This window comes from Podarcis pityusensis (assembly GCF_964106645.2).
Source record: "Podarcis pityusensis genome assembly, chromosome: 10".
NCBI classification, from domain to species: domain Eukaryota; kingdom Metazoa; phylum Chordata; class Lepidosauria; order Squamata; family Lacertidae; genus Podarcis; species Podarcis pityusensis.
Window position 1 is genome coordinate 45023516 of NC_138035.1, and position 24389 is coordinate 45047904.

At 40.3% G+C, this 24389-nt stretch overlaps 1 protein-coding gene across 2 annotated transcripts in view; it reads right to left on the reverse strand.

The window, feature by feature from the left end:
- The window catches only part of TRHDE (thyrotropin releasing hormone degrading enzyme), a 201660-nt gene that overhangs the window by 138886 nt on the left and 38385 nt on the right, over positions 1-24389 (reverse strand). For both annotated transcript variants that reach the window (XM_080971159.1, XM_080971158.1), the window contains exon 3: positions 9841-9967. In XM_080971159.1, the coding sequence (XP_080827285.1) occupies positions 9841-9967 (127 nt within the window). The remainder of the gene's footprint in view (positions 1-9840; positions 9968-24389) is intronic.

Consider the following 24389-nt stretch of genomic DNA (forward strand, 5'->3'; position numbering starts at 1 on the left):
GCTAAGCTTCACAGTGCTGTTGCTGAGCATCTCACCTACACAAATGTCACCTTGAAGTCCATCAACGGAAACAAACTCTCAGTTGATTCAGAAACTGAACATCTGCATCTATCACAATATGCCACCACTCATCAAATGGGATCCCAGGGCATCAGTGCTTCTGTAGATTAAAATATGTGAGCAGAGGACCAAAAATATGGCCACGGCAAGACAGCAGTTGTGCTTTAAGGGATTTTCTTCAGAGGCTTGCAAGCATAACAACTCAAAACACTCAATCCCAGGTGTTGACAGTCTGATCAGCATGAAACAAATAAATTGAAACATACTCAGCACAATGTGAAAGGAGGTACCATGGCACAACTGTGTAATATTCAGTTTTGTGTTTGCTTTGTGCTGGTATGTAACAGCTGCATACTTACATACAGTGTTAAAACAGAGTTCAATAAATGCCAAAGTCCATAAATGGCTTGACTAGTCAAGTAGTTAGAGCCATAATATACTATTTATATAAGCTTATGAAGATTTCAAATGAACCAGTATTCATCTTCATTTTCTATTTCTTTTTATCTTTTCTCAGCTATCTATTTTTTTAAAGAAACTACCCAGCTCCTTATTAAATCTCATATGCCCAACTGCACAAAAACTTATTTCACACTGCCACCAATTTTTTGACACTGCACAAAATGCGTCTGGTTTGACGTTATAACTTAATAACTACTCCAGGGTTTATTCTAAGAGGTTTTATGTTATTCTTGTCACTGGCTCATAGTTCTTACTTTCACATAATGTGCTCAGCAAAGATTTGCAAAGCTCAGGGGGAGGGGAAGAAGTCTGAAAATAGTAGGACAGAGTTTGCCAACTTTTTTGACCCATGGGCACATTTGCCTGCTCCACAGTTGCACATGCACAGCCATGCAAACATGTACAGGCATGTACAAAAGGCTTCCTTCAAGCCTAAGTTCCATTTGGGGAGAAGAGGACAGGACCTGGCAGGGACCAAAGAAGGGTTCTGGGGGAGCATGTGCAGTGGTGTGTACCATGGGGGAAGAAAACATCTATTTACTTACTTACTTACTTACTTATTTAAGAAGAGGCTATTAAAAGTGAGTTAATGACAAAACAACTCATAAACAACAGAGTGCCTGATGCATAGCTTCAGTCTCTTGTCACTCCATTAGAAAATCTGTAGTCTGCGCTTAACTTCACTATAATAATTTGAGAAACATATTTCCTGCATGTTTTCATTCATTTTCAAATTCTCTCTTCCTGCCCCCATCTACTAAATCCTAGTTTAAGAACGCCAAATAAGGCTGTTATTTTTTTTTTTAAAAAAAGTCAGTTCCTTCTAACATTATACAGTAATCTTGAGAAAATGTGTGTATGAATCTCAAAAAGAGCTTAATATTCCCCAATTACCTATTTCTCTTAAGTGAAATGGACGAACTGCTTTATTTTTTTACCTGACCTAAATCATTTCTGGGTCGAGATTTCATGAATTTCAATACATATCACATGGATATATTTCATCCATGGATAATTTCAGTATGCACGATTCAATTAACAGAACATTATTTATTTATTTTGAAACATTATTTATACACCACTAAAACAGGCACACACAATATGTTTGAACACACTGGTTGCATTCACACAGCCCCAGGCACAAGCAGAGTAAACAGATCAGGAAGTCTGGCTTCTCTATGTGTCTGTACTTCAGAACACGGTTTGTTGCTGCTTCTTAACAAGCCACAATCAAGAGACAACCTTAAGCCGCGGTTAATTGTTGATGTGCTGATTGTTTATTCCATTCGCACTAGGGGAAGACTGAAGCAGCAGTGACCTAGCAGCATCCAACAGCATGCTGCTCTTTCACAATAAATCACGATAAGCAAGAAAGTCTGGCTTATCATTACAAGCAAACACTATCTTGGTAAAGCTCGTGGCAATTTCTTCCACATAAATATTTACAGAAATAACTAGTTGCCATTTTAGATTGTTTATCTTAACCCTGCATCTAGAACAACAATGGTTTTAAAAAAAATAAAAATGAAAGGCACACCTCACACTGGAGAATTCCAGAGTTATATTTATCTGCTATTAATTTTAGTGAATTCTCTTTTTTAAAAAAAATAATAATAATCTTTATTGCTTTTAAAACTTACAAGAAAAGGAAAAAGAAGAAAATAGGCGAGAGACAAAGACAAGATAAAGCAGAGAAGAAAAAAGAGAGAGAGAGAGAGAAAAGAAGAAACAATACAATAAACAATGCAAAACACTACCTTAAGACACTAAACTAAACAAAACAAAAGAACAACAATTTAAAAACATATACCATACCATTTCATTACTCTATCTTTCATTCCCTTATTTCATCGACCTCCTCTCACCTCCCTTTTTGTATTCCACTTCTATTACTTGTTTCAGCAATTCCTTTCCATCTTTCTCTGTTTTTATCATTATGAATATCTTAACATATTTTGTACCTTATTTTCCATTAATACTGAAATACTTATTTATACCTAACTCCTTATAACATTTCTGCTAAAGCCATAAAGTTTCAATCCAACAATTTTCTAACACTCATTAAATTTACAATATTTCTATATATAAACTTTAAACTTTCCCAATCTTCTACCACCATCTCTTCTCCTGGTCTCGGATTCTGCCAGTCATTTCCGTCCATTCCATATAGTTCATCAACCTGGAGATCTTCTGTCCGAGGCTCTTAAATCTTTTCCAAGTCCCTTCTGCAGTTTTTCTTCATATTCTTTGATGCTGAGGGTGCTGAAGTGCAGGTCTTGGGGGGGCCCCGACCCAACCATGCCCCCATTCCCTCTCGACAGACCAACCAACTCTCCACAGCTAAAACCAGTGTCCATACAATATCTCAAATCCTGTTTCAAGGCTCCTCCAGATCCAAAGGACCCCACAACTCCAATCACCTCCTGACCCAGATTCAGGACCCAAAGGTCAGTAAATCTCTGCATGAGAGAGTCTATCCAACCTTCCTTCTTCAATCCAAGCAGGGCTCCAATCTTCAAATTCTGACTTTTTCTATATTCATTCATAAAAGGCCTCCACTTATAGTCCTCAGTTTGCCTCTGTAAGACTGGGGCTTCCACTTGTGTTAATTTAGGTTTAACAACACCAACATTCTTCTTCGTCTTCTCCCCAGTTTGTCCTGTCAAGGTAGGTTCCTGTGTCAAATCCTGAACAATTTCTGTATTAATGGTCACTTTTTGTTCCAAATTAATCACTTTTTGTCCCAAGTTCTCAAGTTTGGTATTCATAGCGTCCGTCTTCTTGTGGAGCTGTTCCAACGGATAGCTTATCTTACATAATATAGTCACTAAGGCTCCTTCTGTCAACATTCTTAAAGTCCAAGGTCAGTCTCTATTTCACACAGTTCTTATCTTGCAACTGGAAAAACCCCAGCTCCACTTGTAACAGTTTCAAAAGCTCCCTCTAGAGGGAAACAGTCTCCACTTGTATCAATCCTTTCAAACACAATTTAAACTATAAAGTTAGTTTCTTTTCCTACTTTTTAAATGCAGATGAGTACAATGGAAACAATATATTTCTCTTATTTAGCTAGCTGTCAAAAAAAAGTCACTCTTTCTGGCAGCCCGTTTCCAGGTTCGGAGCAGTGGTAATTTGGTTTTTCACTCTCTCCTGCAGGCTCACTAGGTCCAAAATTTTCCCCCTCTTCTCCTGCTTCCAAGGGGGGTTTAATAGTTTTAACCGATGGAGATTTAATCCTTTACAAAAATAAACTTTCCAAGGCTTTAACTTGCAACTTCTTTGCTTCAGTCTGTTTACAAAAAAGGAAGGCGGACTTCCTGTTTAGAACCTTCCCGTTTCGATGCCAAATTAATGAATTTAAGGATCTAATTTTCCGTTCTACTCATGGGTAGTTGTTTAAAATCCAATTGTCCACAGGAAAAAGTCAGCACTCTCCGGCAACAGTGATGCGGCTTCACTCCGTGGAAGAAGCAGTCAATTCGAAGCACCGCGCCGCTCACCCCACTTCGCTCCGGATCCCCAAATCAGGGTTTCCCTGCGAGTAGGGGAGGCACAAAGGGTGCCAGCCGAATCCCAAGTTCACAGGCTTCTCCTGCCTGTGATTTCAGTGGGTCTCCGCCTTCGCCGTGGCGGTCAGACCCTAATTTCCGCGGAGCAAATTCCTCCCGATCGGAGGAATTTCGCCATTGCCTGGAGGCGCCAACCCAGAAGTCCCCAATTTTAGTGAATTCTCATATATGGTTTTGGTTAACAGATACATTGGAGAAGTAGAGCACACAATTTACACACTTACAATGACTGACAGCAGGTGTGTGAAGTGCCACATAAATCTCATGTGCAGTTACTTTAAACATGCCCAGTTTATGGAAGCAAACAAACAAACTATGCAAACTTTTAAGTTACAGCTGCATTCCTCCAAGGACTACAAAAAGGACCAAGAACACGCAAAGGATCTGTTGACAAGTGCAGTGTTTGCAAGGCGAGAGAATTTAAAGTAAGTGCACAGTGACAGGTAGAAACATCCCAAGATGCTCTGCAACAACCTGAAATAACCAGAACAAATATGCCAAACACAAATAAATACTGATGGTAGTTATTCATAGCAAGTTAATAGGACTAAAGTACTCTGGTCACTAGGACATACCAACTGGTCACTAGGACATACCAACTTTCAAGGGGTTCTGGAAGTATAGTAGAGGAAGAGGAAGAGGAAGAGGAAGAGGAAAAGGAAGAGGAAGAGGAAGAAGAAGAAGAAGAAGAAGAAGAAGAAGAAGAAGAAGAAGAAGAAGAAATAGTAGTAATAGCAGTAGTGGGGTTTTCCCTCATATGAGTACAAAATCTGTACATTACTATTAGTGTCCTGCTTTACCAGAGGTAGGCAACCTGTTCATCTCCAGATATTGCTGTATGACAGCTATAATTCCTGACCACTGGACCATGCTGGCTGGGGCTAATAGGAGTTGGGAGTCGAACAGCATCTGCAGGAACACAGGTTCCCCGTCTCTGTTATATAACTACTGATATATTTGGGCTTAATTAACAGTACTTCTTTCTCCACTTATTTCTTAATAAACAGTGGCTTATTATCAACTTATTGCCAGAGGATCCAGGAATGCTTTACAGAGAGTCTTTTCTTTTTTAAAAAATAATATTTATTGAGAATTTTAAGATTACAAAGAAACAAAGAAAAAAAAGAAGGAAAAAACAAGTAACATTTAAACAATACGAATCAATAAAAAACAAGATCAAAAAGAGAAAAAAACAAAACACATAATACATCAAAATCAAAAAACAAAAATAGACAAAAAAATTTAAAAACAAATCCAATGTTCCCAAATCATTAACTGTCATTACCTTGTTTCATCGACCTCCTCATACCTCCCTTTTTTGTATTCTAGTTGTTAATTATCTCAGCAAATCCTTTCCATCTTTCATAATATTCTGTCATTAAATTACCTTAATCTATTTTAACCTTATCTTACCATAAAAGGCCCTAAAACTTAAAACTTGAATCTTATTTATACCAAATTCTCTTAACCATAACATATTCTTACATAATTCTTTTTAACATTTCTGCTAAAGCCAAATAATTTCATTCCAACATTTTTCTAATACTCTTTACTTTTACAAAATTTTCCTAAATAAATTGTTTAAAACTTTCTTCCAATCTTCATCCAACGTTTCTTTCTCCTGGTCTCGGGTTTTGTCAGTCCTTTCTATCCCATCCATCTAGTCCATCAACCTGGTAACCTTATATCCGAGGCCCTTGGATCTCTTCCATGTCCCATCCGCAGATCTTCTTCATATTTATACCTGTGCTTTACTTTGTCTTCTGCTCCTTTCACTCGGGGAGACTCCAGCTTGACAATGTTTTTGTCCCTTCTCGACAGATCACCCCCTTTTCCAAAGTCAACACTGAACTCCATATGGTATTTAAAAACATGTTTCAAAGTACCTCCAAAGTTAAGGGCCCGCACAACCCCGGACGCCTCCCAGCCCAAAGCCAGACTTGAAAGGTCAAAACATCCCTGCATAGGGGGGTCTATCCAGCCCCCCATCTCCAAACCAAACAGAACTCTGTCTCTCCAAATCTGGCTTTCTCCAGGTTCATTCATCAAGTCCAACAACTCATGTTCCTGCTGGGCCACAGTTCCCTCCATCTCTGCCTCACTAGGTCCAGCAACAGCCTCCTCCCTCATCTGATCTGTCAAATCACACTCCTGAGTTAACTCCTGAGTGGGTTCTATATAAGTACCCACTGCCTGTCCAAACTTTCCGATCCCAACAGTCATCAAATCCATCTTCTCATGTAACTGTTCCAATAAAGCACTTGTCTTACAAAAGGCCAACACCAGAGCCTCCGAATACATTGTTGCTGAAGGTCAGAGTCTGTTCCCACGATCTTAATCTATTGCAGCTGCAAAGCTCCCCAGTTCGAATTTAATAACAGTTTCACAAGCTCCCTCTAGGGGGAAAAACTTCTATTTGTATCCATCTCTCTCCTTTTTTTTTTTTTAAAGCAAATCTAACAACAAAGTTTCCTTTTTCAGATATTTTGTCAATATTTTGTTCCTTTTAGATGCGAAGGGGAACAATGGAATCAATATGTTTCTCTTCTTTTAACTATCTGTCAAAAACGGTTGTCTATAGTCAATGAAATTCCCGAAGACGTCTGTCCTGACACCCCGCTCCCAGGTTCAGGACGGTGGAGAATTGCTTTTCTTTACTTGTCTTCTGCAAGTTGAATCAGTCCAGAAAAAGTTCCCCCCTCTTCTCCTGCTTCCAAGGGAGGTTCAGTAATTTTAAATGATGAAAATTGATCCTTTACAACGATTTTCTAAGCTCTAGCTTGCCGTGTCTTTGCTTCAATCTATTTACAAAAAGCGGAAGGCAGACTTCCTGTTTAGACCTTCCCGCTTCAGTGCCAAATTTAAAAAAATTTCTTATTTCAATTTTCCGTTCTACTCACGGACGGTTATTTAAGCTCCAATTGTCCACAGGAAAAAGTCAGCGCTCTCCGGCAACAGCAATGCGGCTTCACTCCGTGAAAGAAGCAGTCGATTCAAGGCACCGCGCCACTCACCCCACGTCGCTCCAGAACCCCGAAATCGGGTTTCCCCGCGAGTAGGGGGGGCGCAAAGGTGCCGGCTGAATCCCATGTCCACAGGCTTCTCCCGCCTGTGGTTTTTGATGGGTCTCCGCCTCGCCGTGGTGGTTCAGACCCTGTTTTCCACGGAGCGGATTCCTCCCGATCGGACGAAATCCGCCATTGCCAGAGGCGCCAACCCGGAAGTCATGCAAAGAAACAGTGTGGATGGTTTAGAATCAGGAGTGGTTAAATATCCATTTCAAAAGCAACATTTTCTATGTGGAAAAATGTGAAGGCCTCTGTTTTTCTTCGCCCAGGCACAAACCAGACAGAAACAGCAGTAGTTTTATCTTCACTGTAATTACTGTGCCAGCCGTACAAAAGTAAAGTACTTTACTGAAATAAATGTGGAAATAAACTTCGAAAGTGTGAAACCCCATTGCTACTTCTCATGTTATTTATTCAGCAAAACAGGAGTATTACAGCAAGAAGTGTTGACTGCGCATAACTATCACTGAAAGATGTCAGTCTGTCAAGCTACTCCCACAAACAATCATTATTGCTATCTTCAGATTTGTTGAATTCCCATCCCTCTACACCAGGCATGGCCAAACTTGGTCCTCCAGATGCTCTGGGACTACAACTCCCATCATCCCTAGCTAACAGGACCAGTGGCCAGGGATGATGGGAACTGTAGTCCCAAAACATCTGGAGGGCCAAGTTTGGTCATGCCTGCTCTACACAATCCTGGAGAAGGTCTTCAGATACCCAGCTCTAAGGGTCATATAGGGGTTCAAAAGTTACATCCAGAACTTTGAATTGTACCTAGAAACAAAAAGGAATCCAATGATTTTTATTTTTAAACTAAGGATGTGTCTTCTGATTGACCAGCCTTAGTTAATCATCTAGCTCCAGGTTTCCTGAACCAGATGTAGTTTCCAAGGTATGGTGCCCTCTAGGTGTTTTGGATTACTACTCTCATCGGCCCCATCCGGCACAGCTGTCTTGATAGGGTTTGATTGAAGTTGCAGTCCAAACATCTGGACAATACCAGATTTGCAAAGGCAGCAGTACTCTAACCTAGATGTTATCTGGGCACAAAGAACTGTGACTAGAGAGAAGTAGGAGCTGGTGCACCAGACTCATATAAGAAACAGTAAAAGGTGTTTTCAGCTACAGATGCCACCTCAACATAAAGAAAATAAGGGCCAGAGCTAACTGCCAAGCTAATCCATTAGAAAGAATAAAACTGCAACCAGAATGGGAGAAAATAACACTTCCACCAGCTACCAACAGCACCATCTATTAAATATAATGTGGTCTGTAAGTTAGCTTGTGTACTATCCATCATGTCTAGAAAATACATTGAAATGAGAGACCACACTTTACTGAAAGATATATAGAAAATTACATTTTCAAGATTACCCACTCTTTATCTACTACCATGTTCAGATTACTTAAGTGAACAATTCTTTCCTTTCTGCCCATTAAGAAAGATACTGTGTTTTCCTTTTACCTTCTCGAGATCAAAAGCTTATTTTGCAAAGACTCCGCCACCCCATAGGTCAACGACTTGCATCATATTTTCATGACAAACACTTATGCAAGACAAATTGCAGACAGGCATGAAAAGGCAAAGCAATAAGCTGGAGTTAGTCCAATCTCATGTTAGCTACTTTGACTTTAACACAGTACTACGTGCAACAAAACAATTAAGAGAGGGGGGAAAGAAATACAATTTCAGACTTATTAAAAATGCATAAAGTGCCCACTTGGAACAGTATAAATTAATGTATCTCCTGCCACACCATTAGTTGCAAGGCTAAGAATGATGCTACTCAGCAGGCTAGTGCTTTAATGAAGAAGCACCTGAATTCCAGGGAGGAACACCTGTGGTTGGAAATCAGAAAACACTTGCGATCAAAAAGAGAGCTGCTGAGTAATGTGTTTTCTGGATCTCAGTCCCATGTGTTTCTAAAGAGGGTACATATAATAACACAGTTTGAAATATTCCAGCGTACGAGAGTAGAGTACTAACAGAACAAAGGAAGAGCGCATATACTTTTAGGTATATGCAAAGTAAGGTTAGAGTCATTCACTTCAATAAGCAGAGTTACAGGAAAGTATTTATCATGATTAAGGAGGGGAAAGTTATATAGAAGAGGCGCCAACGAAACATAGCTCAAATGGAAGGGAGACCCAGTATTCTGAGCATGTGCACAAACATATATGCATGCTTTCTTTCTCTGAACAACTAAGTGTAATGTTCCTGATTGGTCCATACCATTTGATTGTTGTTTAAGACAAGACTACAGGTAGACCACCTAGCTCATTCAACTTTTTAGAAAATGAATGTAGCACTCACTGGCTTGGATAGTAAGATAAGTAAACACAAGGAAGTTCACAGAAGCGCAGTTTCCTGTCTTCCCTCCTACATCCAACTCTGCCCCCAGAAAAACTCTCTGGAGGATCAGGGACCCTCCTAAGAAATATGGGAGAGTGTAAAGGGGAGAACCCTACAAAATCAGGCCAAGATCCACCCAATTTTAGGCAATTAACCTTGAATATCCCATCCCACATTGTTCAGACCTGACTCTTGACCCGCCAGAGGTGTGGCTATGGTGGGGAATGGGGAAAATTTATTTCCTTAAGTTAACTTATATTAGGATCTAAACCATTATTTTTAGCCTTCCATACTCTGATCTTTCAGTTCCTCTCAACCAGCTTACCTAATTTTGGCAGGGAATAGGGCACTTTGAAGTAGTCTTCATAAAACTCAACTAGTCTCCGAGTAATGTTTAGAGCATAATCCCCAGATCCTCTTCTGATGGCATCAGGTCTTGCATACAATCGGATCTGATTGGAAAACAAAACAAATGAAATGACTGGTCATTATGTTTTCTGCCATTTTACATGGATTACAAAGTAAAAAGGTCCAAATCTGTTAGGTCTCTCTGTCTCCCTCTGCCCTCCCCTCCCTCCAAATCCCAATATGAGCAGCATAGATGGCTTTACTGAAATAACAAACTTGCACAATTAAAAATAACAAAGCTGAAAGTGCCACCAATCCAAAACTGTAGCTGTATATGGTGCCAAATACACAGATTTTAATACATCTTGCATCAAATATGAATATTCAATGCAATTGCTTACATGTGTTTTCCAGAGATATGATGGCACAGTGGATTAGTGTAATGGCTCTTTGCCTACTTTAAATGTAGAGGTGGCTCAGTAGGAAAGGAGTTCATGGCAAGTTAAAGGCACTTTCCATCAAACCCTGAACACATTAGCAGGCTGTGTAGGTAATATAATAATTCACCCACCCTTTCTTATACTGGCACTGATGAGCAAAATAAGCCCTCAGAAATAACCATTTATAAGCTTATTCATGTACACAAACAATTAGTATTCCTGAAGCCCATCCATGACTGCTCCAGGCCAGTATTTCTATTTTCAAAATGCAGTAAGTATATTAAAGCTGTTCATACTTCTTACACAATGTAGATGCTGAAGCTGCGTTCAGCATAAAACATTTCAGCTGTCTTCCTGTATGAATCACCAAAATGAAACAGCCATTTCTTCATCTAGAGGGTGTGGGTTGCAGCCTTCATTGCTTCTGTAGGCTGTTCCTGTCAGCCAAAGTTTTTCAAAGTGCCTCACAGAGCATATAGAATTTGTCAGCCTATAAGCTAATGCACCTCAAACACTGCTGCTATTCACCCCAAAGCAGGGCTATATGACAATCGGTGGCTCAGTTCCCATGTCACTTGAAGCCTCAGTTAAGCATAACCATGGTTTAAAGAAGAACATGTGGAATGTTGGTACTCAGGGTCAAAGCTATTTCCACTTTGTGCCTTCCCCACTTATGCTGTGCTACTGGGATCTAAGCTATGGTTTGGCTTAGAGTTGTGTCTGAACCCAGGTTCATGGTTTCTCTCTGCTCTCTATCTCCAAACAATCCATGAGCCATAACCAAGGTTTGTTCTTGGTTTAGTACTCATGGTTTGTTTGTGGGAGTCAAACCTTAAGCCCATGATCAGATTTAACACTGAGCCAAACCATGGATTAGCTCTTAATAGTGGCAATGGTGATTTTTCTCCCAGCATGCTACATGCTTACCTTTAAAGCATGGTTATTGTGTAAACAAGGCCAATATGCAAACCATTAATGTGGTTGACTGCCAAATGCAACAACAGACCATTCTGGTCTGTTGCACACTCTGCTACCTAAAAATCTACACCAATAGGGATCAGTCTTGAAAGGAGCGCACCACAAAGCAAATCCAAAATTATGAAGTTGTACCACTTGAGTGTTTGCTATAGTACAGGGAAGACCAACTTCCAAGAGACTGCAATCTACTCACACAATTGAAAACTGGCAGTGATCTACCCTTTTTTGGGGGGGGGGGGGGTTCAGGTCAAAGTTGTTGAGTTTTGACCTGAACCCCATTGGGGGGGAGAGAGAGCAGGGGAAAGGAATAAATGAAAAAAGTATCTCACCAAGAGATCACTAATGAAACAGTCAGCCTAGCAGTGAGAGCTCCTTCTTCCATTCTAGCGGACAGGGTCTAGAGAGTGGGGTGAGGGGGCGGGGGCTGATGGAGGAGCCAGATATTGACCGCGATCTACCAAAACCTCCTGGGGATTGACCAGTAGATTGTGATTGACCTGTTGGACATCCCTGCTATAGTACATATGCATGCAGCCCTTTCTTCTTCAAAGCACAGGTCTCTACAAAGGCCCCTAGAGTTTAAATGGCTTACACCCATGTAAGTGGGTATAGGCCTACAGTCTATAGAGGCAAACCCATACAATGTGCATGCCTGAGTAAACATCAAAGGAAGGCCCACAGACTCTCCTGCTGTGACTTGTGGCACCCATGGTTTACAACACAATACAATGTTATAGTTAGAACTTCCCTAAAGCAGAGGTCAGTTATGTGCAGAATTGTGTGAAAAAACTGGAGAAAAACTGTTGGTGAATAGCGGTCATGCCACACTACCCCCTGTGCTTGCTACTGTCTTGCATGTTCTCTTCCAACTTCAAGAAGTCAACAGCATCCATTGGGAGACAATGGAATGATATTCAATATGGCTGCCTCCAGTTCCAATCAGTTCAGCTGGCCTTGGTGCCAAAATATTAAAACACCACAATCAGCATCACAGCTACAGAAGTAACATGGATGCTTGGGATCTTGATGGCTCTCTCACATATTGTGCTTTTGCTATTCAAAGATTATGTTTAGACTGCTATAAAGGAAGTTGGCGTGGCATCCATTCTTGTAAAGTAATAAGTTCTAGAAGACAGAAAGAGGTCTTCTCAGCAAGATTTTAGAATCTTTGATAAAAACCAAGTCTCAAAAGCTACATCTCACATAAGAAATGGGGGAAATGTGCTGGTCAGTGTTTCCCCACTCCTTACTGTACAGACCAGATGTGCTCAATGTGGAAGCCTCCCAGATGTTGGATGCCCGCTCCCATCAGCCCTAGTCAGCACGGCTTAATGGTCAGGAATTATGTAAACTGCAGTCCAACACCATCTGGTGGGCAGCACATTGTTTCCCCTTGTTCCACACCATGACTAATATCTGACTTGCATCCATTCACATGCAGACAAGTGTCATGACAGGATCATAATCCACATTGCTTTTGGTAAGTGGAAATGACACAATGGGAAGTGGGGAGACAGAATAATTTCCCCAAAGCTTTTCTTGGGAGTTATGAAATTGTACTTTCCAACAAAAACAAAAACACAGGTCATGGTTAATCTTCACATTTATACCGCAGAATCTTAGTAGAGTACCTAATTATTGCCTTTTTCTGAGGAAATGTAAAATAGAAAACACAATTAAGCTAATGATTCATGTAATACAATTGAGTTTTACTCTGTGGCGAGCCCTTTTTCTACTTTTCAACACTTGAAGCAATGCAGTATATACATGAATTCCATGATCTTATCCATTTTCCTTAGAAAACATTAACCCCCCATGTTGTTGGCATCAGTCTGTCTCAAGAGACAATGGAAGAAGAGTGTGTCTTTGGGGGTAAAGACACTTTTCCATGTGCTGTAGTGAATACAGTTCTGTGCATGAGTTTAACACATATTTCATTTGTGACACCAACATGCCTGACTGAAAATCACTATAATCCCTGAGCAGTAGGTCCAGATTAACTACTCTGCAAATGGGAAGGCTCCTTATGTACAGACTAGGAACAGAGATCCAGCAGAGACTACCTGCTTAAGGAAATGTGAAGATGTTCCTTGTCAACTTAGCATTCCCCCCCCCCACACACACACAGAGAGAGAGAGAGAGAGAGAGAGCTCATGCTTCTATGGAGTCCCTCCCAACCACTGAAGCAACTTTTCAGGAGGCAAAGGAATCCATGAAGATCACACCCTTTCTTCCAGTAGAAGCAAAGCTCTGCTGAGCTTAACTCTAGATCCACCCCACTGCATGGAGAAACTTGTCCCTAGACAATTGCCACTGACTTTGTTCTGTTCTGGTCACTCTATCTGTATCCTTGTACCTTCTTTGTCCATTTCACAATTTCAGTGCTGCGGTTTCCCAGTGACCTATCTGTTCAATAATATTTTCCCCTTTTACTTGCCCATTCCACAAATCCCACAGATTTGAAAGAAATATACCATTGTAGTCTTTTTAAAAGTTTTTGCAACTTGTCAATGCTCACAGGCTGTTTTTAAGAGAGAGAGAAATCCAACGGCTGATTCATGCATTGCTTTTTATGTAGCAAAGTCATCACAAGAGAATTTTAAATGTTCTGTTCATGAAGAGAATATTTCTTGTGAATGTGGTCTTACAAGATGACAGCTAGTATTTATCATGTATGAGTAAAAGCCTGAGAACTAACACGTTGCTAAATATGGCAAATACTAGGTGTCACTACAGGGAGAACACTGACAAGAAATATTCACCATATGAAACATGGGAGGTAAAAGTCATATTGTGATGACTTTATCACATTAAATCTTCATATGTGAAAAGGATGGAAAACAAACACCTACAGGGCAGCCCAGTTATCCTCAAAAAAACGCTTGTGTAAATGCAGAGCAAAGTAACTGTGAATAAATAGGGGGGGTGAACAGGAGTGGATAAACGACAAACACCCTGCAATTTAGTTGAATTAAACATTGCAAGATAGGTAGCCAGAAAACCCAGACAAAGGCAATGCTCAATAATAAACCACAGGATAACTCAAAAAGAAATAGAGAAGATCAATACCATGAACTTGTCAGCAGATATTTCAGAATTCAAGAAAAACAATGTTTACTCTATTTTGTGGTGAAACAGATTTGACTGACAAAAATATGCAATTATTTATTATATCCCTAAAGGCTGTTTGATATTTAAACTAAGGGCTTAATACTATATTAGTTTCATTTCTGCAAGATTAGACCCATGATAGTTTTGAATGTTTTTTGCACAGTTGGATCTAAGTCAAAGAAAACAATCTTCACACAGTATATGTTCAGCTTTAAACAGTATAAACAAACTTGCCATAATACAGAATAATGCATGCAAGCTGTCTCTGAAGCAAGCAGACATCAGAACAAGATGAGTGAGTTAAATTGCTGGAGTCAGAATAATCCAGACAGCCCCACTAATAAAGGTGCCTTGTGGATGTCAGCTGTTATTCACACATTATCAAAAAGTAACTCATGTTGAGCACAATTTACCAAAACTTTCTACTGAGTAAGGACAACTGAAATGAAAAGGAAAACATGTAGACTTGTACAAAAACCATTCATTGCATGGGAATTTGTGCACGAGAAGTGTATGGGTCAAAAGAGAGGACATGGCAAGTGTGACCATATCAATACCATCAAAATGTTACCTTTTGGTTACTAGGCTCCCTAGTTTGGGACTTGCATAAGCAAGTCTAAGATGGGGGACACCTGGATTGCCTGTAGTGCATACATGTGAAAAGAATCTAGGGTCTTAGTAGACCACAAGCTTATCAAGAGTCAACAGTGTGATACGGCAGCAAAGAAATTCTAGGCTGCATAAACAGAAGTATGGTGTTCACATCAATTGAAGTAAGAGTGCCACTCTATTCTATCCTGGTTATACAACGTGGGGAGAAACTGTGTCTCCAGTTCTGGGCACCACAGTTTAAGAAAAATACTGAAAAGCTGAAAAATGTGCAGAGGAGGGTGGCCAAGGTTATAATGATGAAGTTGGATATGTTTAGTGTGGAGAACAGACTGGTTGCTGATACAATAGCCATCTTCAAATATTTGAAGATGGAGCAAGCTAGTTATCTGGTCTCCAGAGTATGGGACCCAAACCAGTGGATTCAAATTACAAGAAAGGAGATTCTGACTAAACATGAGGAAGAACTTTCTGGCCGTAATACCAGTAACTGTTTGACAGTGGAATTAACTAGTTTGGAAGGCAGTAGACTCTCTTCCACTGCAGGTATTTAAGCAGAGGTTTGATGACCATCTGTCAGGGATCCTTTGGCTGTAATTCCTGAATTACATTGCAGGGGGTTAAATGATCCTTGAGGTGCCTTCTAAATCTACAATTCTATGATGCTTTGTAACAACAATGTATTAAGTATATTATAGGGATACAAAATGTCAATGATAAATCAGCTGTTTGCTAAGAGACACTTGCAATGTTTTCAGAAAAATGGCCATGGTTACTTTGGTCGAATCCTTCTGAAGTCAGATAAAACCTAAGTTAAAAGAAACAACCATACAAATGGACATCAATTTCAGGAATTCTCATATTTTCCCATTTTTAAGCTATATATTCAAGAGAACCTTGCAAAGTGGTCATACCCAGAGGGATGGTATTGAAAGATTAAGGTTTTCAAAGATGAAATCAGCCATCTGAAAGATAACAAAACAAAGCCTTATCAAGGGGAAATCCATTATTCCTGGATATGCCCCTTGTATTGCAACATCAAAGAAAAAATGGGGGAGCAAACTGGTAAAACCTTTGAAACGAAGATTATATAGATATGATAAAGCAATATGGCTGCTCTCAAATAAATCTTGTCAATGCTACACTAACGAGGAGATTTTGCAGTACGAGTACAGATAATAAAGTACCTCATTAACAAGTTTTAATTAGTTTTTAAATTGGAATTATTGTGAATTACATGTATATATTTTTGTCATAATCTTCCGTTTTTGCAATTTCCATCAACATTTAGTTTAACTACTAAATATGAGGAAAGCAGAGAAAATCATTCATCACAAAAGGACACATTATCATTTAAAGTTCAGTAATGTGCTTCTCTAACTTACTTCAAACTTCATTTTTTGAAAAGAACAAATGAATGTATAATCATAGGATGCATACAATACTTTCACAAATTATATCACTAGTCAGCAGGGATCACAATGTGGGTAGGGTAGGGAGGAGATGCTAGTCTGTTTAAAAAGAGGCTGTGATTCTGAATATGTATAACACTGATAACTTATCACTCAGTTTCAAACCGTTTTAAAGGTACAGTGTTCTGTGGCTTTTCTTTTCATTTTGGCTGTTAAAGTAAGTTCAACTTCAAAATAAAATAATAATAATAATAATAATAATAATAATAATAATAAATACCCCGCCCATCTGGCTGGGTTTCCCCAGCCACTCTGGGCGGCTTCCAGCAAAATATTAAAATACAATAATTCATCAAATATTAAATGCTTCCCTAAACAGGGCTGCCTTCAGATGTCTTCTAAAAGTCAGATAGTTGTTTATTTCTTTGACATCTGATGGGAGGGCATTCCACAGGGTGGGTGCCACTACTGAGAAGGCCCTCTGCCTGGTTCCCTGTAACTTCACTTCTCGCAGTGAGGGAACCATCAGAAGGCCCTCAGCGCTGGACCTCAGTGTCTAGGTTGAACGATGAGGGTGGAGATGCTCCTTCAGGTATACTGGACCGAGACCATTTAGGGCTTTAAAGGTCAGCACCAACACTTTGAATTGTGCCCAGAAACATACTGGGAGCCAATGTAGGTCTTTCGGGGCCAGTGTTATGTGGTCTCGGCGGCCACCCCCAGTCACCAATCTAGCTGTCGCATTCTGGATTAGTTGTAGCCCCATGTAGAACGCACTGTCCTCTGCCAAGTGTCTTGCCCATATATCCTTGCCTGGCAACAGTGCTCCTCAAATGAGGCATTGCAGAGAACCACATGCCCCAGAAGGTGGCTTAACTTGTACTGGAAACCAGGCCTTTAAGTGTTGCAGCTCCAGACTTCTGGAATCAAATTACTAGCTGAAATTATGATATGCATCTAACATGATGACGTTTAGGCACCTACTGAAAGCACTGTTGTTTAAGAAGGGTTTCCCTGAGGTGTGACCCAATCATTTGTGGAACTGAAATTGTACTTTGGAGACATGGTTTTAAGAGTTTATGGTTTTACAGGTGGTTTTATTCAAGGCTATTTTTCTATTATTTTAAAAAAGAGGAACCAGAACTCATCATGAACACCTCCCTCATTCTCTTAAAATGGCAATGGTGCCCACCTAAGAGGTGCCAGGGAACCCCGGAGAGTTCAACTGAACCCCCCCCCTCTGGTTTTATTGTTTCTTAAAACTTGAGGGGGGGGAACTAATTCAGCTTTTGCACAGAGTAGAACCACTGAAATGAATTGATCTAGCTTAGTCATGTTCATTCGTTTCAATGGGCATACTCTGAGTAAAATTTAGTTGACTACTACACTTTGTTACTTTATCTTTTTTTTTTTATCTTGCACACCACTTCAATGGCCTGAAGCTGTGAAACGTTTTATACATTTTCAAAATAAATATAAAGTCAACAACTTTTATGGCCCTCACCCCTGGTGTCCTAAAATCAGCAAAATAAGTTAAGAGTTTTCTCCCATTAGAGAAGATATGTGAGGCAAGCACCACAATCACCTGCTGGTTACCCCAGTACTTTAAAATTGTCTACTCAAGAAGCCCATGAAATCCAGCTCTTTTTTTATCTTTAAGGAGAGATGGTGAAAGGCAGTTTATTTCAGAGAGAAACCTTTAGTGATATGTTTGAGTCTAATGCTTTTATGATTTTATGCAACTCATTATATCTTGTCTGTTCCCCACCCCCCTGCAGGCTACTATAGTCTATGTGGAATTTTGTATATTTTTATAGCGTATGCTACATTATGCTTTTAAGAATGGAAATGAAAGATAGTTTTCTAGACTAGGGGGATGAAAATTCAATGAAATACTTTATATTTACACTGTATGAAGTTGCCATTTTGCAGGTGGTCAAACACCAAATAAATGTTTATGCAGAAAGATACATGCAGCCCTTTGACAATTGCCAGTTTAAATGTGCATTATATTCTTGGACTATTTTCCCTGTTGCAGCTTCCCACACTCTGGTTGGTTTTCAATTAGAACTGGTCTACTGCCATGATGTCATACAGAGCTATATGCTGTCTTCTCATGAACAGCAGAAGATGGTGACAGAACAGAGCACTGCATCATTATTGGCTATCAAAAAAAAGGTATTTCCAATAAGCAACAAGAATCCCACATGAAGCAGCCATCCCATTGCTGTAGTGATGTGGGAACCACACAAGAAAACCTTGAAAGAAACAGGTTACTGAAAAAGGAACTATGAAACATTTCATTGACAGTGATTTTGATCAAAGCCTTCTGAGGTATACACGTAAGATGAACATACCAGCATGGTTCTTTGACTATTTGTGTTTGGATTTTTTTCAGGATCCTAACTCTTACTACAAATGTCATTCATAGTCAATTACTATGGATCAAACACACAGAGGAAACTCCTTCCTGTGGCTTTTTTTATGCTGAAAGGAGCCTATGGTCTCAAAACCCCTCTAGAACCTCGGAGTCCATGTACATTTAAACCAATTAGAGGTTTTTAGATTCATTGAGAATACCTTGTCTCTAGTTCTGCTGCACCGTATCCAGCTCTTGAGAGCAGCATGAAGGAAAGCATAATCTTCTAGACAAAAGTGTGCAGGGGGGGAATGCTATATGCTCTCCCCAGAATCAATCAAGCTACACTGATTGTACCAGAGAGGATCTGGACTGAATTTAAAAGGTTCAAGCCTCATGTTTCTCTTCAATGACCTTGCTGTGAACTTGTTTTGATGACAATATAGCAGACCACAGAATGGTTAAAAGTTCTAGATGGGTACTGCTAAACTCTCTTGCTAGTTAAATGCTTTAAACTTTTAAGCAAGCTAGCCTTAAGTGCATTGTTTGCGAGACTGCCATCAAGCTGGCCTTCTGTGTATTTTCTGTGTAATTTCCTTGAGATAAGCATAATTCATTTAATTGTCCCTACAATTTCTCTTCTGATAAATAATGGATGTGATGTTGAAAATGCAGCATTTCTTAATCCTTCCTGTTGGCACATTCAGTTGTCTGTATTGATGGTTTTATAAACCAGTCTTCCAACCCAACATTTCTCTCTCTCTCTCTCTCTCTCTCTCTCTCTCACACACACACACACACACACACATTTATTTACAAGTTAGAGACTCATCTGCACACTAACCTTGAATTAGCTTTTCATTTTTAAAGAGAGCAGTATTGTATTGCTCACCACTCCAACATACAAACTCTTACTGATCTGACAACCTCATTTAAGATGCAATGCTTGGTTTACAAGAGTAACCTGGGAATTGATAGGCTGAGGATATAAGAATATGGTTGTTAGTGTTATGTTCTGAAGTTCTCACCCTGGGCCAGCAGGGGGATACTGTAGATAGTTATGCAAATGAAGGATCGAAAGTGACATTCAGTGATTGGCTATTTACAGAAAATGGTTACTGTTGTATTCTAGTGGAGCTCTATATAAGCAGGCTGACTGAGCTCCTCAGTTCAGTTCTGTTCCAGCTTACAAATAAAGAGCTGCTTTGGAAGAATCGCTGTGTCGTCTGATATGTTCGCCCACAACTTAACAGTTAGCATCCATCTGTCTCATGAGAGCAGAGAGGAGGGCACCTTTGGGGATGATGTCAAACCCTTAGAGAATTACAGCACCTGCTGTGGCTGTAGAGATTGCTGCAGAAGAGACATGTTTTGTTGCAGCTAGGGCAGAGGAAGGCACCTGGTTGTGCTGTTGGAAGTGCACCATGGCGTTTATTCTCTCTGCTCTCATCCAAGTGTTCATTCCTCCTGCGGTCACTGCTGTGGATACACAACCTGACTGTCTGTCTCCAGGCACTTGTCCAACTCAGTGTCAATGGAGAGGCTGCTGGTTATGGTGGAATCCAGGTAGACAAAATTGTCTACCACCTCAAGCATGTAGTCTACAATGCTGATGTGTGGAGTGCTGGTGACATCCTGACCCAGGATTTTGGACTTCATCAGGCTGATGGTAAGGCTGAACTCCCTGCAGGCTTGGGCAAAATGGTAGATGAGTCTCTGTAAAGATTCCTCAGAGTGTGATGTCAAGGCTGCATCATCTGCAAACAACCTCTCTTCAATAAGGACCCATCAAATTTTTGTCTTGGCATGTGGACATGCCCCATTGCTCCTTGGCTGAAAGCTGAAAGCATAGGAGAATAACAGGGAGAAGAACATGCCAAAGAGAGTTGGGGCAAGAACACAGCCCTGTTTCACACCGCTCTTTATATGGAACGCGTCCGAGGATGAGCCATCATATTGGACGGTGCCACCATGTTCTTGTGGAAGTACATGATTATCTTGTGAAGTTTAGGTAGGCATTCTATCTTGTTGAACAGTATGAAGAGTTCTTTTTGGCTGACCAGTTCAAAGGTCTTCATCAGATCTATGAAGGCAATGTACAAGGAGTGTATCTGCTCTTGGCATTTCTCCTGCAGCTGAAGGACTGAGAAAATCATTTCAACTCTTGACCACTGTGCTCTAAAACTGCACTGTGACTCAGGATAGACCCTGTCAGCAAGTGACTGTAATCTGTTGAGAACTACATGGGGAAAGGCTTTCCCCACAGAACTCAGCAGGGAGATTCCACAGTAGTTGTTGCAGTCATGGCAGTTACCTTTGTTCTGGTAGAAGGCGACAATGCTGGAGTTATGCGTGTCTTGTGGTATGGATCCTTGTTCCCAACACTACAAGAGGAGGCCATGGAGGTGCGTTGTGAAGGAGGAATTGAAGCTGGCTTTTAGCACTTTTGTTGAGATTCCATCCCATCCAGGGGCTTTACCACATGCCTGAGAGCTGATGACATTCTTCAGCTTATCAAGAGAAGGAGGACACCCAGCTCTACCAAGACAGGCAGAGTCTAGACACTGTCAATTGCTGTGTCAGAGACCATGCTTTCCTGCAAGTACACTTGAGAAGGTCCCAAGTCATACCCCAGCATATCTAGGTAGGGATCGGAGAGACCCCATCTGAAATATTTTGGAGAGCAGCTGTGAGTGTAGGCAAAAAATTTAAGTTAATTCACTAAATTTATTTCTGTTGTCTGTGAACTTCCATTGCCTTTTAGCCTACTTTATTTTAACAATGACTATGACAGTTTTGAATTTGTTACATATTTCAATTCATGTATATTGTTCATATGTAATTTATATATATGATGAACACATGGCACCAGGGCAAAAAGTGACAGACATACTGCCTGAGCTCTGTTGAAAATTTGTGAAATTTTGTTTGTATTATATTAAGCATACATTATCAGTCACATATACAGTTTTATTTTTATTTTATTTTTATTTTTAAAAACTGCTTCAATATTTACCCCGAACTACAACAGTTGTACTGGACCAAAAAAAGCCAAACAGAACACAACACACTTAGGTCACTAATAGTTTTAAATGATAGAAATAAGCAGAACAAAATGCTGCTTAAGTTTCCCTTTATACACATGCACACCACCCTAATCTCTCTCATTCTCTCTCTCACACACACACAATAAAACTGCCCCAGTAGTAGGTCTTGATTACTTAGGTAGAAGGTCTAATACTGCAAAATACCAAATACTTGCCACAAGGCACGACGTACACCTTCAAATGTTAATACTGAAAAGGCTCAGCACTACAGCACGATCAGGCCCTCAATAATAAGTGAATCAGCCCTTGGGGGAAATACGTGCATGAGAAATTCTCCGCTCTGATTGTGAAAACAAAACAGGGTTACCTCAGTGAGAACAGCAAGAATATTAATGGAACTAGAGGGGGCTGGTTTCTTGAGGCTAGAAGCAAGTCTGAGGGAAAAGACACACAATTTGGCCTGAAAAAGCAAAACCCATTAACCATGAAATAGGGAAACAACAAAAACAAAAGAAACCCACACTTTTCACATAAGCTACTACCCCAAAAAATCCATTCAATCAAAGGTGCGGCAGGGAACACCACAAAGTAAACAGATTTCATGACGGGGGGGGGGGTCCCTTAAACCCTGCAATTGGAAGTGATCAAAATTCTTTAAAACTACACAATTGGATGAAGAACTTTATGATGGGAGCAAAGGTACCTTGTCCACATCCCCAGAAGCTTCTGCTTGCCTAAGGAAATCTCAGATGACTGGGAGAAAAATCACTTCACCCTAAGAGAAAGGATTCCGGCCGATTTCTTGGCCCCCGGCCCAGTGGCTTGCATGTCAAAATGTAAGGAGAATTTTAAAAAGAAACTTTACAAAGGCAAATTAAAGCTCTAAAGATTATAAATAAGAAGGGGAAATGGAAGTACTGAATCAATTAGAGTACTATTCATATCTCAGGACTCCCTTCTGAAAAAGATCAAGGCCTCAGCTAGAGATCAAAGTGATTAGCTGACTAACCAGCAGCCAACAGAGATGCAGATAAGAAGTGGCAGATTACACACACATCCAAACTGGCAAAACAGAAGCGTTCCGTGGCTCAAAAGGGGGGAAAGCTGCACAATCCAAGTTCCAGTATATACATACACTGACAAGTATTATGAGCAAGGCTTTAAAACGTATGGACCGTAATCAGCAGAGCACATAGCCACATAAGCAATTGTGAATGGTTCCAGCCGAAATTGAAAAATGTTGTATGCTTCCTGTTTAACTCAAGGGCTATTAATCAGGCAACTTACCATATAGGAAATACTTCATGTTTATGACTGTGAAAATCACCTGCAGCACATTTTATCATTCAAACTACACTTCCAATAGGAAAACCTTCAATACCTGAGATATATGGGGGGGGGGGGAGTTCTTCATTATATGCTTAACAGATTTATATTCACTTTTAATTCTTTTTCATGCAATGTATTTTCTATTATAATCAATGAGATTATAATATTGGGCCAAAAGCCCAATTACTCCAGCACCCCATTTTCCGTACGGACCAATCAGATGCCTTCAGGAAGCCCACAATTAGGACATGATTGCACTTGTTTTCTCCAGCAACGGATATTCAGAGGCACAGTTCCTTCAATACCGCTGGCATCCATCTGTCTTCTTGAGAGACAATGGAGAGCACCTCTGGGGATGAAGTCAAACCGCTGCATTCGCAGCACTGAAGTGACTGCCCTGGGTCGTGAGCCTCGGCAGGGTGCATGGAGGTCCTGGGCTGTTGATATGACAAGATTAGCGTAGGGCAGGGGTAGGCAACCTAAGGCCCATGGGCCAGATGCTGCCCAATCACCTTCTCAATCCAGCCTGTGGACAGTCTGGGAAGCAGCGTGTTTTTACATGAGTAGAATGTGTCCTTTTATTAAAAATGCATCTCTGGGTTATTTGTGGGACATAGGAATTCGTTCTTTTTTTCCCCTCTCCAAAATATAGTCCGGCCCCCCACATGGTCTGAAGGATGGTGGACCGGCCCTCAGCTAAAAAATGTTACTGACCCCTGGTGTAGGGTTTACTCCTTAGCCCCAGAGAGGTCACTTTGATGTGGCTAATGCAGCGAAAACAACATGGAAGACAGCAATTATGAGTTACTGGTTTCTGCAGCAACAGCAGTTGCTGTTGCTATGATTCTCCAGTGGTTTGACTTCACCCCCAGAGGCACACCCCATTGTCTCTTGAGATAGACATGTGCCAACAAATGTCCCTCTTATTTGCCTTTGTCTAAACCAAATAAGCCTTAAAAGTTTGTACCCATTCCTTATTATGGGGAATTGCACCAACACCCCGATCATTTTGGTTATCCTTATCAGCACCTTTTCCAACTCTACAGTACATTTTTTGAGGGGAAGAACTGTATATATTCCAAGTGCAGTTGTACAATAGATTTTTAGAAAGGCATTATGATCGCTTCCTTCTGACTAGCTATGATCATTCTTCTTCCTGCATTCTTGTGGACATAATGCTTTTGTTGTTTCAGCTGTATCCTTAACTATACATGTAAACATGGCCCAGGAGAAATGAGTCC